At 40.4% G+C, this 18,063-nt stretch overlaps 1 protein-coding gene across 2 annotated transcripts in view; it reads right to left on the reverse strand.

Moving 5' to 3' along the window:
- The window catches only part of sik3 (SIK family kinase 3), a 44,959-nt gene that overhangs the window by 18,373 nt on the left and 8,523 nt on the right, over positions 1-18,063 (reverse strand). For both annotated transcript variants that reach the window (XM_011483079.4, XM_011483077.4), the window contains exons 2-11: positions 8,070-8,186; positions 7,265-7,328; positions 4,678-4,839; positions 4,482-4,606; positions 4,278-4,401; positions 3,373-3,491; positions 2,988-3,098; positions 2,748-2,882; positions 2,257-2,334; positions 1,567-1,676 (exon numbers count right to left, since the gene is read on the reverse strand). In XM_011483079.4, coding sequence (XP_011481381.2) covers positions 1,567-1,676; positions 2,257-2,334; positions 2,748-2,882; positions 2,988-3,098; positions 3,373-3,491; positions 4,278-4,401; positions 4,482-4,606; positions 4,678-4,839; positions 7,265-7,328; positions 8,070-8,186 — 1,145 coding nt within the window. The remainder of the gene's footprint in view (positions 1-1,566; positions 1,677-2,256; positions 2,335-2,747; positions 2,883-2,987; positions 3,099-3,372; positions 3,492-4,277; positions 4,402-4,481; positions 4,607-4,677; positions 4,840-7,264; positions 7,329-8,069; positions 8,187-18,063) is intronic.

Below are 18,063 nucleotides of genomic sequence, written 5' to 3' on the forward strand. Positions count from 1 at the left end.
AACAGGCGCTCAAAGAATATGACATTCAGCAACACTATAAGACTCACCATAAAGAAAAGTTCACCGTTCAACCGTCTGCATTTACTGCAGTTGTGACGTCACTGATGGAGCAGTGACAGCTGCCTTATCATGTTACGATCGTATAATTCTACGATGCCATTATGCTACCACGCTATGATGCTATGCTAACGAGCTGTTCTGTGTGTCGTCTACATTTAATCATAAATCGGTTTAAAGTCACATTTTAACTTCACGGAGCAGACTTTGATACATGCCGGATAAAAGCAACAAAATTAATTTATATAACATTTATAAAAACTGTATTTTATTAATATAATAAAAGACACCGAGCTGAGGGCGATGCGTCTTTGCTGTCAATGACAAGAATCCAAAACATGATACTGTTTTTAGGCTGTTTTTGTACTGATTTCATGTCAAAATGAATCAACTGGAGGCAGAATTAGGAAAAAAGTGCTTTTTCTGTCAGTCTGCTCCCCTTCAGTAAATCTCTCCTTGTTTTCTCAGCAGCTTTGAATCTTTCCAGCTGGTTCAGACAATTCATTTGGGATTAAGAATCAAACATTTCATAGACGGCGTGAAAACGGCAAAAGCAGAGAACAAAGATTGATTAGATATCAATACAGGAGTTCCTTAGAAAAAAACGTATTTTTATCGGATGTTTTCATGATGTGTCTTCTTGTCTGATTGCATCTAACCTAAGTTCATTTTTAAAATAATACCAATAGTTTTTCTTTGTATAAAAATGGAATCATTTGGTCTGTAAATAATTTTAAAGTGCAGCAGTGTGCTGCACGCACTCTCTCCTCTCTCTTACACACACACGCGCTCGGCCCCAGCACATCCACATCTCCATTCCACAACAGTGGGTCCAGACGATCCTGGCTCCAATGCCTTCTTAAAATGATTGGCTTTTTTATTTAACTGTTTTTTACATTTCAGAAGCACTGTTTCAAGCACTGTTTAGGCACCTAGGACCGTTCCAACAGAACTGATTAAGCATCAGATAAACGGTACTCATCCCTTCTCTTTAGTCAACCTTGGTGCCAGTTAAATTGTGCCGAGTCATGTTTTGCCAGTTTCTGCCTGACATGGAACACATGACATAATCGATGCTTTGACTTTGGAGTAATACTATAAAGGAGTCTAGTAAACCAGCCTTTGGGTCAGCCAACATCACTATGTGAAATGAACTGAACACAGAACACAACAGCCACACTCATGGATCAAACCATTTTGTGCAAAAACACATTCAGTATCACACAATCAAAAGAAACACCATCTTCATGCATGAGCTTTCATTGTGTTTTCATAAACATGAACGGGTTTTCACTTCCTTTAAAAATATCTATTCCCAGCAGTCAGAATTTCCTTTTTTACCAAACATCAGATGGATCAATCTATTGATTAAAGGTTTCTCGTGAGCAAAGAACCAAATTCACCAATAGCAAAGTAAAAAATTGGTTGATTGAAAAATGGATTTGTTGCACAAAATTCCATTAAACGCATAGGTGTAAATATTGGCAAACACTGGTTTTGATTTGTTACCTTTGGTCTGGAACCCCCACAGTGTGCCGCCTCATTGAAAGGTAGCGAGCCATGGCTTCAGGAGATGGTTCTTCTCCTTCATCACTATCCAGGGCCATGCTGCCATCAGGCTAAACAATAAATGGACATCATTAGGCGACCTCTTTACTGGTTTATATACTATAGTTGATTAAAAAAGAACAATTTAAAATCCAACTACATGTGCCTCTATGTGAGGCGGTCTGTGGTTGTATTCGGTAGTATTATGATGTTAAGTCAATCATTCATTCATCTTTTTAACTGTTGTTTTTCCTTTTGGGGTCACGGGACTGCTGGAGCCTATCCCAGCCACTCATGGGTGAAGGCAGGGGGCATCCTGGACAGGTCGCCAGTCTGTGGCAGGGCCACAATCACACACCCATGCACCCTCACACTCACACCTAGGGACAATTTAAAGTAACCAATGAGCCTATAAAGCATGTTTTTGGACGGTGGGAGGACGATGAAGTCCCCAGAGAAAACCCACACATGCACGGGGAGAACATGGTAACTCCACACAGAAAGGTCCCCCATTGGTGTTCTGGTGCAGGGACTTGAACCGGGAACTTCTTGCTGTGACGCAAGAGCGCTAACCACTGCGCCATGGTGCAGCCTAAGTCAGTCATCAGAGCACATAAACAAAGGTATTAAAAGTAGAACAGGCTGACTCACCTCCACAATTTGGTTCTCTGGGTTAATGAGCTGGACTTGGGGGACGGTCATGCTGACAGGATTACTTTGAGGGTCAGCCTGTCGAGCGTGGACGAACACAGAGGTCATGTGAGGATTGCACTATCCCTATACCAATCTTCTTAGACTGATGCAGTTGACAGATGTGGGTTAAAACCAACAGACATGATTACTGTAGGCTAAACTCTTGAGAGCTACAGACAACCCCGTCCCTCGGGGGACCAAAAAAGACTATACAAATAAACCCATTCATGATTTTTACTATTGTAAAAATCTTCAAGATTCATAGACAACCTAAAAATTGTAGAATTAGAACAACTTGTTCTTTGTTGTTCTAATTTCCAATTAATTGCTGTCCAAAAACCGTCGTCATTGCTGAACTTTGCATTCCAGAATCAAAAGTTTGCTGCTTTTTCTGATGTTGAAACACAATGGTCTTGAAAAAAGAAAACCCCCCCAGAAAAAATCCTCACCTGTACAGCATTTGGAAGATAGCTAATAGGTCGTGGTGTGGGCGGGGCGACACGAAGGGTCTTGTGTTTCTTGAGGCGTTCAGCCAGCAGACTGTAAATGGCACTGTAGTGATCATATGCATCTGTTTGTAGAGACTGGAGAAAGGAAAAAATAAAATAGCAGCGATTATAATGTTTGATAAAAAAGGCTGTGCTGATGACAGACGGCAGAAACGCCTGCCCGGTGCACACTGAGCTGACCTGAAGTGTGCGCTCCCTGTCCAGGCCCATTTCGGACATGGCCATCAGCACCTGCTCATTGATGAGCTCCACCTCTCGCTCGGTCTTCACCTGCTCACACTCAGCTATAAGCTAAAAAGGGAAGACAGGCAAGGGCAGAATACAGGGCAGGTTTTAGTCCAAAGTGGCTTTCCCATGAGGCACATGTCTAGGACAGCCCATGTTTGTTTTTGCCCCAAATGTTTAACCAAATTCAACATTCATGTAACTATTGGCATCGGTACTTCTATTTTTAAGTTGTAAATCAAAGTATATTCACTGATGGACATAAACTAAAAAGAGTTCAAAGAGACGGAAACAGTCAGCAAGCGGGAACTTCCTGAAAAATCGTGAAGGTTTGTTTTACCCGATCAAAGTCTGGGTCTGGATCTCCTTGTCTCATCCACTTGTTCTTACAAATCTGTTCCATACTCAAACGTCTGCTGGGCTCCAGAACTAGCATGTGTCTTATTAGGTACTCACAGTCTGCAAGGAGAATGATAACATTTCTTAGCAAAAAGTAGTTTATTTATATGTACTCTAAGCATACCTAGTCTATACCAAGGATGGCCAACCCTGGTTCTCAAGAGCCTCAGCCCTGCCTGTCTTCCAGTTCTCCCTGCCCAGCTTTCTCCCAATTAGCCAACTCCAGTGATTCCACATCCCTACTGACTGAACACGCATGATTTAGGGAGTCGGCATCAAGCAGTTCAGAGAGAGCTGGAAAACAAGCAGGATTGAGGCTCTGTGAGGACCTGGGTTGGTCAGCCCTGATCTATGCTACAAAGGGAAGCAGTATACCTGAAGTTTACTTTTGATATATGATCTATTTATTGCAAACTTGAAATGTTCCAATTTAGTCTGAAGCGGTATCCAGTTAGTATACTTCCTACACTACACAGAAACGGTCTTTAGTATATTTGCATTACTTTTACTCAAGTATACCTAATAAAATAAACTTCAAGTGTACTACTTTTATGAAGGGAAGAAAGTAAAATTGGGAAAAAAACAATCATATGCACATATCGAGGGGCCATTTATTTACATGATGCAAGAGTTTAAACCGTCTTTCAAGACGTTTTGACAAGCAACAAGTCTATGTATCCAAGTTTTAATATTGGATGAATCATAAGATTCTTTAGCCTTTTTTTATGTTAAACACAAAATTAGGAAATGCTATCGTTGATATATAATTGGTCATAGTGAGTTGTTTTTTGTCTTTGTTCAGCCTCAAAGTGGGCGGAGGACACAAACAAACACACAAGCTCCTACCTGTGGACATGAAGAAAGGGATGCGGAACTTTCCACTGAGAACACGCGCCCGCAAGTTTTGTAGAGTGCTGCCATCGAAGGGTAAGGCGCCACACACCAGCACGTATAACACCACCCCCAAACTCTACACCGGGAGAGAAGAATGCCCTCAGAGTTCAAAACGGAATTACTGATTAGTCAGGAGGCTTTCAGTCCGTTACTTACCCATATATCAACTTTAGGACCATCGTACTCCTTCCCTTCAAAAAGCTCTGGAGCAGCATAAGGAGGGCTGCCACACCAGGTCTTTAACAACTGGCCTCGAGAAAAGATGTTGCTGAAACCAAAATCTGTCAAAAGAACAAATGGGATCACTTCTTTTTTAGAGAAAACTGTCAAATCACAAACACAAAAAACACACCTGCAATTTTGATGTTGAGGTTGTGGTCCAGTAACAGGTTCTCCGCTTTTAAGTCCCTGTGGACAATATTGCGGCAGTGGCAGAAGTGGACGGCGGCCACAATTTGCTTGAACTTCTTCCTGGCGTCCTTTTCTGCCATGCGCCCATGAGCTACTAGGTGGTCTGTGGAAACAACAGAAGAACTCAGAAAGTCTAGACCAGTGTTTTTTAACCAGTGAGCCACGGCACACCAGTGCACAGTGAGAGATGTTCAGGTGAGCCCCAGGAAATTACTCATTTTCTCTGATCTAAAAACATTTACCATCTCCAGAATATCAGCTCGTAGTTCATGAAAACGAGGCTCAGGTTTCACACTGACCCCTTTGTGGAGCTCTTCAAAATAAAAGTGCCAGATTTCTCAGCATCTTCAGTGTCTTTTATTAAGAGGGCGAAAAATAGTAGACAGTAACTCCTCCCTTACGCAGCAGCATTTTCAGGTTTATGAGCACATTTTTGGACACGTGTTAAAGCAGAAGCAGAGGACACGGGCTTGGGGGGGGCGGTGCAATCTGCTGCACACGTCTGTGCAGAACTGGTGATCTGAACGGATCACGGATCATCTGTGCAGCTGTAGCAGCTTCACGCAGGATCCGGTGACAGAGCATTTAAAAAGTGGATAAAATAATGGAGCTCAGAGCACCACTGGCTTTCACTACAACTCCCATGATGCATTGGGCTAATGTAACGGCATTGCTGTTAACCGTCATGAAGCACAACAAACGCAAACGTCTGTGCTAACAGTCTGCAAATCTTCTCGATGAAATCAGAAAACCGTTTATTTCTCCTTCAAGAAGAACAGAATTAAAGTCAGAGATTCCAGAGTTTGGTCCAAGTCATCTTTATAAAAGAAACAACTGCTTTCTGATGTTTGAAGGACAAATTCTATTCCAGACTTCAGTCACTTTAATAAAGTAGATATTAGGTTTAAATAAAAGTAACAAAAACAAAGAAGCAGCATTAAGGTGGAGTTTCCAACAGACACATTTAAACTGAACGGAAACAATTTAATCTCCCAAAAATAAATGACACGTTTTTGTTAAAGTTACTTTTTTTAATTTAGACAAAAGAAAAAAATGGATAAAACTTTAACGTGGTCACGTTTGTGTAGTTACAATTTATCTTGTAATCCTGAAGATAATGTTGGTCTTTTTGTCTAAAATTGATCAAACATGAAAGGGTTAATGGTCACAAAGTGTGCATTATCAGAAATTAAAGCATGCCGCAGAAGCCTGATCCGTCCAACGTGAAGTGTTACTTTCTGATAATGCACACTTTGAAGGCCATTAACCCTTACATACCATGGTCATTTATAAAAGAAAGAAATATTAAATCCGTTTATAGTACTTTAATCTTGTTACTTGTTGGGTTTGGATCGCTTTTGTTCACAAAAAAATGACTTTCTTACGTGGTGCGGCGCGGGGTCACGGTAACAGAACGTGTTACAGTGTTACCTTAGCCGGCACCGACCTCGACTGCAGCGGTAAAAGAAAGCAACATGCTGGTCGTCACGATGTGTTAAATGAAGCATCAGTTCGGAGAGAAAGTTCTCCTCTTACCGCTTGTTTTTGGCCAGAGAATGAAGCTAAAGTTTGTTTTAAAGGAGCCGGCGCAGTGACATAAAACATTTAAACTATGTGACCATTGTAGGTACCATAACTATTCGGCCTGCAACAACCGTTCTGGGTCCTTCGACTAGTGCTGACGTCACGTTATGTGATTGGCTGCCCGTCGGTCCGATAACGTGTCAGATAGTGATTGGTCTAGACAAATTACTATACCACCATAGAAGAAGAAACTATGCGGTCCGTTGTGAACAAACAGAGCTCTGACACAGAGCGAGGTTATCTTCTAAACGTGCTTTTATTATTGTTATGATTATTATTAAGTGTATTGCAGCAAAATGGACTGCGTTCCCAACCCTTCTCCGGACCACACACTGTAACAAAGCATCTTCCCTGCCTGCAAACACGAAGCTATGAGACTCCAGCTGCTCTGCTCAGAGACACGGTTCTCTCGTGTGGAGCAGCAGGTTCATTCTAACAGCCACAGATCTTTTTACAAAGTGTGTTGTGGCAAAATCTGAAACTTGAAATGAAAATATGTAGAGCCCGAGCAGATCTCCACGCTACGTAGTTTGTCCAAGTGGGGCTACCGTAGTGTGACGTCATCCTCAGTCGAATGGACCCCGAATGGTTATTGCAGGCTGAATGGTCATGGTACCTACACGAGAACTTCTTTTTTAGGCGTGCAGTTATCACCTTTTAATCCACACCCAGCCAATCAGAATCGAGTATTCACCCGGACCACTTTTAAAACAGCTGCAACTTCAAAGTTTTGGGCCTCAAGTTTTACAAAAAAAGGCACTGAAGACCGTGGAGGGCCTGTACATCAATACAGACTATGGAGTTGATTTTTTATTTTATTCTTGGTTGTTGGTGTGCCGAGAGATTTTTGTTAAGGAAAAAGTATCCCTTGGCCCCTAAAAGGTTGACAAACACTGTTCTGGACTAACAAACGCAACAAACTTTAATAAGCCAAAACTTCTTACCAAAGATCTCTCCACCACTTGCAAATTCTGTCACTAGGTAGATCATGCGTTCCGTTTCCATCACCTAAAGACATGAACAGACAGTCAGTTTTACTGAAGCTCATCCCAGCAACAGCACAACCACATTGTGGTTACATTAGGTTAAATGTTGAATTCAATCAAAAGGTGTGTCTGTGATTTCTCTGAAGGACTTTCATGAATGCATGTCTCTTCCTGAATGTTTGTGTCATCCTTTCTGCAAAGAAATGCCTCAGCAGCGGTAAACACAAGGGTTTTCACTGGTCTTCTTGACCCAACATCCAGCCACTGATGTAAACAAATCTTTATCTCAGACTGACAGGAGCTAGTCCAACGGCAGCAACCGTTTTTCTTGCCCAGGAACTGTTGTTTTGGCAGACAAAACTCAAAACTGGTTCTAAGTTTAAGTGCAGGCTGAGAAGCAGCTCAAAAACCTGTGGTAGAAAAACAGCATTAGGGCCTCTCACACAGGCCATCATCTAGTGATGGGCTCATCAGCAGTTACGCAACAGTATGAGTAAGCATTACTTGGCATGAAAACACAAGATTTAAATAGAAACAAAAGAAGTCGTGCACATTACAGCAGAGCCTGGATCTGTGGACGACTGAACGCTGCAGACAAATTCCCAGAAACAAAAGGACTGCAGCGTTTTCCCTCTGACAGCTGCTACAAGCGAGGCTGATGGGTGTCATAAACCAACATTTATCTGATTTGAGGTTCTCCGACTAGGCAGTAGGTCGGAGGTGAGAAGGAGTGCGCTGCTTGGCCCTCTGGATTAGTGGATACCTGGTACAGGCGGATGATGTGGGGGTGCTTCAGCATCTTCATGATTTGCACTTCTCTGAAGATCTTCTTCAGGTTCTCATCGTCTAGCTGGGTCTTATCCACTATTTTTATAGCCACCTGGAGACCAGAGAAAGAAAAAGCAATGACAATAGGATGGGTTAAAGGGATGAAAAACTGGAAGAGATTGGAAAACAGAAAAAAGATGTTGTGCAACCTATTTAATTGACAAAAATACACAAAGGACCACATATCTGTGTTTTTATTTTTTCACCAAGTCTTTTTATTGGTGTTTTTATTTTTCAAAAGGGATGAATGGGTACAAACTTGACTTGAACAAAACAGAACATAACCCCCCTCCCTCACCCACCCCTATTGGTCTCAAGTCATAAACAAAACCATATGTTATTTATGCACACAAAGGGACAGGGACACATTACACACACATTTCCACAAGCGTTCACATTCCAAGGTCAACCACAAAATCTATTAGCAAAAGTGACATCATCCAATTACTTCATATAGTCCAGTAAGGGATTCCAAGTCAAGTAAAATTCCTGTACTGACCCTTTTGCAGGAAAGCAAATATTTTTCCAACATCAAAAAAGTTTAGAAGATCAATGACTCAAATCCTAAAAATTGGAGGGTATTGTTCTTTCTATTTCAGTAGTATGAGTCTCCTGGCAATCAAGGTCCCAAAGCTAATTATGATTTGTGCTCTGTGGTTAAGCTTAATATCATGTGGTACTACACCAAATAACAAAGGATTGGAGGGGGGTTTAAAGGGGTTTGTAGCATATCAGATAGTACATTAAAATTTGACTGCCAGAACATATGTATTTTGGCACAAGACCAAAACATATGAGCAAGGGTGTACTGAATAAGCATGTGGTGTAGACAAATTGAGGAAGAATATATTCTGTCTAAAGCCCCCTCCAGATCATCATTGAGATTTAAGTGTTGTTCCAAGTCATGTGTGTTTAGCAAAGAGTAAACTTTTCCAATTGCTCCCCTAGAGCCAGCTTTAATTTTCAAGATAGATTCTAAAGGAGAAACTGGTGGACAGGTTGGGAAATAAAAGGATTTTCATATAAAGCTTCAATGCTGCAGAAATTAAAAAAAAAAGTGGAACCGAGGAATGATGAATTCAGTCACTAGTTGGTCAAAAGAATACTTTTGTATTCCTGGTGGCAGAAACCAGTCCAGTGATAATTGGTGAATGAAATGGAGCATTTTCAGGCAGTTTTCTGTCTGTGTAGCACGACCTCTGCCATGATTATGAACACAACTATTGCATAACATCTCAGGTCTGGACAATGGCTCCAGCAGTGTGGATTGTGATGGTCCTGACAGAAGCTTTGCCCTGCCACTTTGGAATGAGGATACACCTTTAATACCCCAATCAAAACAATGGTGGCAGAGGTGCTCCAAAACAAAGCTCACGCCAAGAATAATAGGGGTAAGGAAACACAAAACAAACAAAAAAATCAAAAGCACCCTTTGTTTGCCAACATCTACACAAAAATAGTCTCCCGTCCATCAATCAAATTAAGTGCCCAAATGCTACCCTGAGCTCTCCCCTTTATGGAAAAAAAGACATGAAGAAGATTAGCCCATATGAAGCAAGTCTAGGTCAACTTCCCTTTGGAGAAAGGAAGGAGATATTTAAAGAATCAAACTGGGGTCTTACGAGACTCTACAGGTACACAATAGTGACACTAAGCCAACTCATTGTGTTTTTGTTTTGTTTTTTTGAAAAAGTCCTTTTTTAGTTCCAGTTGAAACGTAAAGTTTCCATAGAGGAAATGGTCTGCATGATCTCCAAACAGCCTCCCTTTACAGAGGATCCACTTGAAACCATTTCTTAGACACACTCTTTTTCCTGGCCAAAAGTAGAAGTCCAAAGGTAGATGCACGTTTTGGACATCGGAGTTCAAAATACTCCCATTCACATTTCTACGACCATTTTTGGGCTCTACATACAAAACACGTGGACTTTAAACCAGGTCAAACCTTGACAAATTAGGGACTTGGATTTGGTAGTTACATACAGATGGCCCCCTTTTTCATTTACAGAAGTGCCAACCATTTGAAAATTGATCATGGAGGAGAAATGACTAACTGCGGTTTGTGTCCAGCTAGAATTTTATGACACCAAGACTTCTGATAAGAATAGAGCTGTGAAAGAAAAGTCTGGAGAAAAATTCACCAGATTTGCACCACATCGACATTTCACACCAACCCTCTTCCACCTGATGGACTAGTACAGGGGACGGCAACCAAAAATGTTGAAAGTGCCAAATTTTGCGAAAAAAACAAATATGTCTGGAGCCGCAAAATATTAAAAGCCCTATTTAAGCCTCATAATGAAGGCAACACATGCAATATGTATCTATATTAGCCTACTATCAAAATGACTAAGTTCCTTCAAACACATAATGAGCATTCATGATTAAATGTTTATTTGCCCTGCAGTGCATTCTGCATGGAACGACGCGTCATGTGACTGATCTGTTGTACAAGTTTAACTTCATTATAATATTGTATCGACCCAGCCAGGACATAACTTTGGCAGGGAAGATAAAGCCAACCTGCTAACGTAGTGGCTTTATTGGAGAGCTACCTGTGCCTCATACACCGTAAGACCCCGGGTAGACTCATACAGAAATAAACAGGAAGAGCAGCGGTTGTCGTTTCAGCATCAAGCTCATTTATTCAAGCACACACAAACAGCCAAAACAGCATGGACGTCACTTCAATTCACAACACTCTCACTGAAGGTTTTACCCCAAAACTCCCCACTTCCCATGAGCCTTAGGGGCTGAAGGCGGGGCTAACCCCCAGGTCGTTACAATATCAATGAATTATGTTTCATTGCTTTGATAAAATTAAAGAAATGTAATAAAGAAATCTGATTTTTGATGTCATTTTTATTTTGAGGATTCGAACAAAAGAATGCTCCCCTGGCATATCTGAAGTTTAACTTGTAAAGTTGTGTTTTGTATTGTACTTTCGTTTTGTACAATAAAGTTTAACAAAAGTAATATTGTAGTGGCGGTCATGTGCATTTTAGGTCTGTTAGCAGCAGGAGATTGTGGGATGCGGTCTCCTGATCTAATTAGGGCTCAGCATGAGAGTTTCTGTTTGCCCACGTTTCTTTTCATATGGCAGTTTTGTTGTTCCACCTTAGTTTATTCTTCCTCTTATGTTGTTTCTTTATGTTGCACCATGAGTGTGGGAGGGGGAGAGGTTGATGACTCCTGTGCAATGTTCAATGTGGTGCGTGTTTTTAGTTAAGGGGCTTGTAATGCCATAAAGGAGACTATGCTCTCAGCTAAGCTTACTACCTGCTCCTCTCCGAGACTGTTCGGAGACGTGCGTTGTATGGGACACGGACATTTCTCCAGCGGAGCCAGTTGATTGACAGCTCAACTTCCAGACAGCTTGGCTCCCCTTTTGCCCTCTGCAAGTGGCGTACCTGCTTGGCGTTACAAAGTTTTTTCTACACATTCTTACAGCATTGGAAAACGTTAATAATGTTTTTGTCTTGTTTTTCCTCCTACAGAAACCATATTAAAACAAAAAATATATGTCTCTCCCCCATCTTTTTTGAACGTTTTTGAAAATGCGCCGCATGCGGCTCCTGAGCCGCAGGTTGCCGACCCCCGGACTAGTAGGACTTGCACTAGTGAACAGTAGCAAAAGAACGAGGAGAAGAAGCCCCTCCTTGCTTGCCCAGTGTGAACAGCATGGGCTAAACGCACATTCAAGAATGGCAATTACATGCCCAGTGTGAACGTAGCATCAGACCCATTTTAGACCAGTCCCCAACTGTCATTGCCATTTTTAACCTAGACTCCTGTGTACTTTTAATGTGGACATTATCATTTATAACTTTTCCTGTTTTCAGTAACTAACATTTTTGTAAATGAGCTCTAGGCTATATATGTTGTATGCACTAGCATACAAGCAAAACAATGGCAGAGATCTGTGTTACACACATTAAGTTTATGTATTTGAGTATGACTGAACCCAAGGAAGACAGTCTTGTATTAAATGTGACCATCCAACACGTATGCATTCACCACAGAGAGGTATTCCAACAGACTTTCAAAGCTGATGAGGAAAAAGAAAACAAAAAGAGTATTTTAAGCTCAAAATGCTTTTATCTGTTAGAAAGAAATGGGCCTTCGAGGTATATTAGGCCCTGGAATCTATTCTTGGAATCTGGCTATATTCCACTTTTGTCAATATGACTGCTCCCCGTTGCATTATTTGAAAGGTACAAACAGGACATCTGGATCTCACTTGAAAAGCCAAAGGGATGCCAACACATTTTCAAACTCATTGTGCTCCCTTTGGCAGTAGGGAAACTTAGAGACTGTTAATAGTAATATGTGAAAGCTTAGGGCCTAAGACTACATCCTGAAAACATTAAAGCAACTTGACAACCGCATGGCATACATTTGAAGTTTTCTGCTGTTTATCTTTCATGGACAAAAAATAAATACTAATATTTGTGTAATAATGAGGTAGAACACAGAATTAATTGTAACATTGTTTGCATTAGGTAGAGGTTGGCAATTGGTAGGTTCACAGCTACCGGCAACCTGGGATTTCCCTTTAAAAAAAATGAAATAGACCTTTGCCTACGACCAGGTGGACTGAGATAATTGCTGCTTCTTGACAGATGCTTTGAATTGATAACTATGTATAATCAGGAGTTTACTCTCTGGAGTTTCTTGGTTTGACGTCAAAGAAAACCAAGGTCACTGGCAAGGGACTCCCAGACCCGGTTGCTTTTGAAATTCTAATCTCGACATTGAATACTGGCTCCACCATGACTGCCACTCAGGGAGTTGAAGGTAATCAATTGTTCTCATTGGTATGAAGCCAGCAGATGAAAGTCAAGGAGTGGCATCCGCTTCCCTAAATGTTCTACTAGAGTTTATTATGACTATGAGGTCAATTCCACATTATTTTGCAACCTAAGCTTCTGTTACTTAAACATTATTGCATCTTCCAACTAGAAATGTATAGAATGATAAATTGCTTGTGGCTAAATAGTTTTCATGTAGCATCTTACCAGGTTTTTGTACCCCAAAAAAATATAAAATCAAACCTCGTCACACTGGACAGTTTGGTCTGCAGCAGAGTTCGTTAGCAAGTGTGAAATCTAAACTCTAATGTGGACCAGAGTCCCAAGTCTAGCTAAGAAACTCATCTCACTTGTTGGTAAACTAGTGTGTGAATGGAGGCAGACCAACAGACCAAAAGGCTGAAGTAAGGTAGAAATAAAATAATAATATAGAGATTGGTTGTCATGCTTCCATACTTCAATCATGAGAAACCATCATGTGGAAACAGCCATTTCAAAAGTGTAAAATTAAAAACTTTACATACTCATTGTTTGATTCGTTGTATAGCGGTTTTTTTAATGAATTAAAGAACCAATAGGAATGTGAAAGCTGCTCTTGGGGTGTATTCAGATTAGGAAAACTGTTTGTTCCAGACCTGGTCCGCTAAATTTAGTCCAGATCGAGCTCTGAACCTTGCCTTTGATCTGTATTCAGACTACTCTCACGTGGCCTTTCTGGACTCAAACCAAAGCTAGTAAACAAAAAACCCCTGACTAAAGATCTCTTCACTCATTGGTCAGGAATTACAAGAGCGGGCAAAGCAACCAGAGACAGAAGTGATGGAAGTCCTGCACTTTGTAGTCCTTCTCTGGGTAGTTAATTCAACCTTTAGACTTCACTGACTGATGTTAAACGCCTTTTTAAACGTCAAGCTCATCACTTGTTACTTGCTTTTTGGTCCGGTGGAGGCAAGCTGCAGGGCAGTTACTGACAAGAAGACGTTGAAGGTGCCCTAGAAATTTCCCAGAAATCTCTGCAAAAAAACATTGTGAATCGATGCTCACCAAGTTAGCTAATATAGACCCCAATGCATTGCATTTGAATAATTTATGTGAAAAAAAAGTATTTCAATGTATCTTTTTATAAACCATCAGCGTTTCCAACATCTGAACACGTTTCATTCATAAATAGTTGTTGGTTTGGGAATTCGGACATAGCCAATGACAACAGGGTGTCCCATCTGTCATTTTTACATTGCCGCCTTCTGCTTGACACGTCTGTTTAGCTTGAGCTTCAAATTTTGTATTCATACGAGTATGAATGCGTGTTGTCTGTACAAAGGGAATAAAATCCTCCCTCAAATCTAAATGATCTTAAAGGAACTTTAATCAAAAGGTATTAGCTCTACAGAAATGCTGCTAGCATTGTGCTAATGTGTTAACGATGTACAAACACTACAGCAGCTCTTTCACCAATAAAGAGACCCAAACAGATACAATTTTTGGCAAAAATGAACACCTTGATTGATTCATATATTTATATTCAGTATCAATCACTTTGATAGTTTAGCTTTACAGCAAAAACTGGATGGATGAAACCAAACTGTACTTTAGTCTGGCCCAAGTCTTTAGTTCTGCCTTCAGTGTTTGTACAGTGTTTGCATAACAGGCTTATAGAATATAACCATCAATAACTGTACCCTCAGCTTTATTTATTACAGAGAATTGTTACAGGAATACTGTAAACAAGAGCAGTTAGGTTTCTAGACGTGCTTCAAGTTGGAGACAGAATCCAATAAAAGGCTTCATCAGAAGGAGGTATGGACATCAGAAGAGCCATGAGGATAGAAGAAAGATCAACATCTTCTATTCAGCCATGTGTTTTGACTGTAGAGGTAGTGGTGCCTGAAGCCACCTGAAACTGACCATGGCACCTTTTTCTTTATGACTGCAGTCAGACTTTTAGCATTTATATGAGGAATTTTTCATTTGACTAAAAAAAAAAAACAGCACTTTTTCCCTGTATGGTATGACTTATATTCTATGACTATACTATACTATATACTTATACTATGACTTATGTTTTTGAGCCACACAGCTCCCGGCACCAAAAACGCCCATTTAAAACCTCAAAAATTGGCTTACATGTATTAATATGTTTTATTATTTACAGCAAGTTGATCAAATATTACATAATAATAGAGTAAAATGAGAAAAAAATGTGTTATGATTTACTAGACAGAATCCATGACGCATAAACGCACACTGAAGGACAAACAACAGCCTACATTTAATTAAAGGTCCAGTAAACTTTGCAGGTTTTTTTTTACAGTTTGTATTGGGTTTCAAAATGTGCAAAATAACAATGCATGATTCTAGTTTCTTTCTAACAGTCGCCATCTACTTCTCAAAATCTGTTATTCAATTTGTAAAGAAGCTTGTGGGGATTATTTGAACGGCTACACATCTGTGGAAGGGAAAGGGGGACACTCATGAAACGTGTTTTAGAGATGCAACGAGCTGTTTCAGCGTTTTAATTCTAAAAGTATGAGAACCCCTCATACATGGATCATTGACGGCCATCGTCTCGCTTCAGTCTTTAAGATAAACGCAGTACATTATGGGATTTACTGTATCTAAGCAGGGAACCTGGCCAAAATATACTCCACATAAAACAGAAATTATTTTGGGACTTTTGGGACCCCAGTGCTTTTATGTAGAATAATAAATTGTTAGAAAAAAGTAAGAACTTGGTTGAATCATCAGTCACACTTTCCTTTTATCCATTTTAAATTCGGAATCTGTTTTTTTTTCATCCTCCGCTTTCTGTGCTGATGTTTGCATTCAAACAGCTACATGTATATTTAATTTCAATAATATAAGGCAAATGCAGCATTTATTGCATCATGTTTTTTCCCTAGACCCTTAAACTCCCTTTTCTGTTGCTGCATTCTCTTCTCTTTATTATCAACATTCTCTCTTTGTGCTGTCAAGAACAAGTGTCACCAAATGTAATATTTCTGCACAATGCACTGGGTGTTTCTATTATTAAAAGCTGTCTTTCTTACCTAAATCTGTTTTCTGTTTTTGTAAAAAATAAAAAAGCAAAAGAATATTCATTTGAGGAAAACAATGGGTTAGTATCTGAATACATTTTCATCCACCGACCTTATATGGAGTTGTGCTAGGCGTCATCACGCTGACAGTTCAAACTGTTTTCTGTGAAATAAGTAGTCGCTCCTTTTAACAGTGCTCAAAGTAATGAATGCCCACATTAATGAAAGCCCTAATGTTTTCCCCGCAGTGTGAGCAGCATCACTGGCGGGGCCTTCTGGGGCCGCTTTTCAGAGCTGTTCGACTCACGGTTCAGATCTTGCATTAACCACCAATTTTGAAGAAAACAGAAGCAGAATGCGGATTGTGCTGCCACGCTACTGGATGGCACTGCTAGATTGTCAGGGCATCTGCTCTGACTGATCCTAATGATTTCTAATAGAAGTGTCACCACTGTGAGTTTACACCATTGCACATGTTCAGTAGCACCACTTCTCAACTTTTGTACAGATCAGGGCTCAACATTCTACAAAAGTTGTCCACTTTTCTTCCTCTATGTTCTCTTATCTGAAGCTAAATTTGGTTTATTGATTGGATGAGGTTAGCTCCCCCTAACTGCACAAATAAATAGAGCAACAGAGAGAATGGTCTGCACCCAGCCTATCAGAGTTGGGCTCAGTCTTTTGACTGTCTGATTGGTTTAGACCACGGTTTAGTCTTAATGCGCGTGTGCTGCTGAACCACAGGAATACACTCAGTGTCACAGTTGCATATGTAACCAAACCGGCTTAAGAGTCCTGCAAACACAATGAATAATCTGGATGAAGCAAACTACTTCACTGTGTCGCTGTAAAAGAAATATTCCCAAAAATATCCATTAAGTTTAAGCCTTCAGTATATGAACTCCACACTATTTTAATATTTATACTTGAGTTAATATAATTGTTAAAATACACATACAACAAAAGATGGAAAGTGAATCGAGAAAACTGTACTTTAATCTGAATTATTGTTATAATACATATGAACTTTGTGTTAGAGCTAGACAAAAGCCAAAAGTTATGGTTTGGCTTGTGTGAGCACATTAGCAGCATTCGGGGTAATCAGAGCGACTATGACCCTCATGTTCCACCCCAGCCATCATGTTGGGGCCAACAAAGGTCTTCATATGATAAACAGCAAAGCTTTGTATTTTCATGTCAGACCAAGCCTGTGGCATAATGTCTGGAATCTTTTGTGCTCACACCAAGCGGTGAGGTGATTGTATGCATGAGGTCAACCTTCAACCACAGGAGACGCAGATGACAACATCCACAGAGGCCGTCATTCTGAGGCTTAACCCATTTCAGCTGGAGCAGAGTGGGACTCACAAACACCCCTGTTGAGCTGTCTGGAGATGCAGGCTTTGGGAACTCCAGACAGCCGGTGATGACACCGCAGAAACAAACGGCATGTGTGAAAGTCTCACAACAGTATCGCGCACACAACACCTCATTCTTTCTCACGTTACATGGGCTTCTTCTGTCCTAATGCCCACACACAAACGCTGAATCCCTTTACGGCTCTGCCTTGAAAACTTGCTTTAGAGCTTGAACTCTTTCTTTAGCAAATACAGCACATTCAAAAAAATTCAAATGAGGGTTTTGAGCCTTTAGGAGCTCCTATCTGCAGATTACACTCCCATCTATCCAAAAGCCTAACACGTGCACTCTAACATCATGTGTGTTTCTGAAAACCGTAAATCAGAAAACTACACACACTGCACGCAAAAGGTTTGTTGCAGATCTCAAATTTAATGCGTTTTTTTAGAATACACGTACACCAAAACCTCACACTGTGAGACAACCAACAAGACAAACTCAAACTTAAACCAAAACATTCATTTTCACCACTCATTTATGATTATCAAAACAGCAAAAAAATACATTTTTTAATTTCCAAACAAACTCAGAATTTGCTTTCCTCAACTTCACAATCAAATGTTTACACATCATTTGACCCCTGTGGTCTGCTTTATATGATCCACACTGCATTGATCTGTGTTCAGACACTTACAATAACAGTGCATCAAATTATACCAATTAA

This window comes from Oryzias latipes, chromosome 13, assembly GCF_053564925.1.
Source record: "Oryzias latipes strain Hd-rR chromosome 13, Olatipes_Hd-rR_3.1".
Lineage (NCBI taxonomy): Eukaryota > Metazoa > Chordata > Actinopteri > Beloniformes > Adrianichthyidae > Oryzias > Oryzias latipes.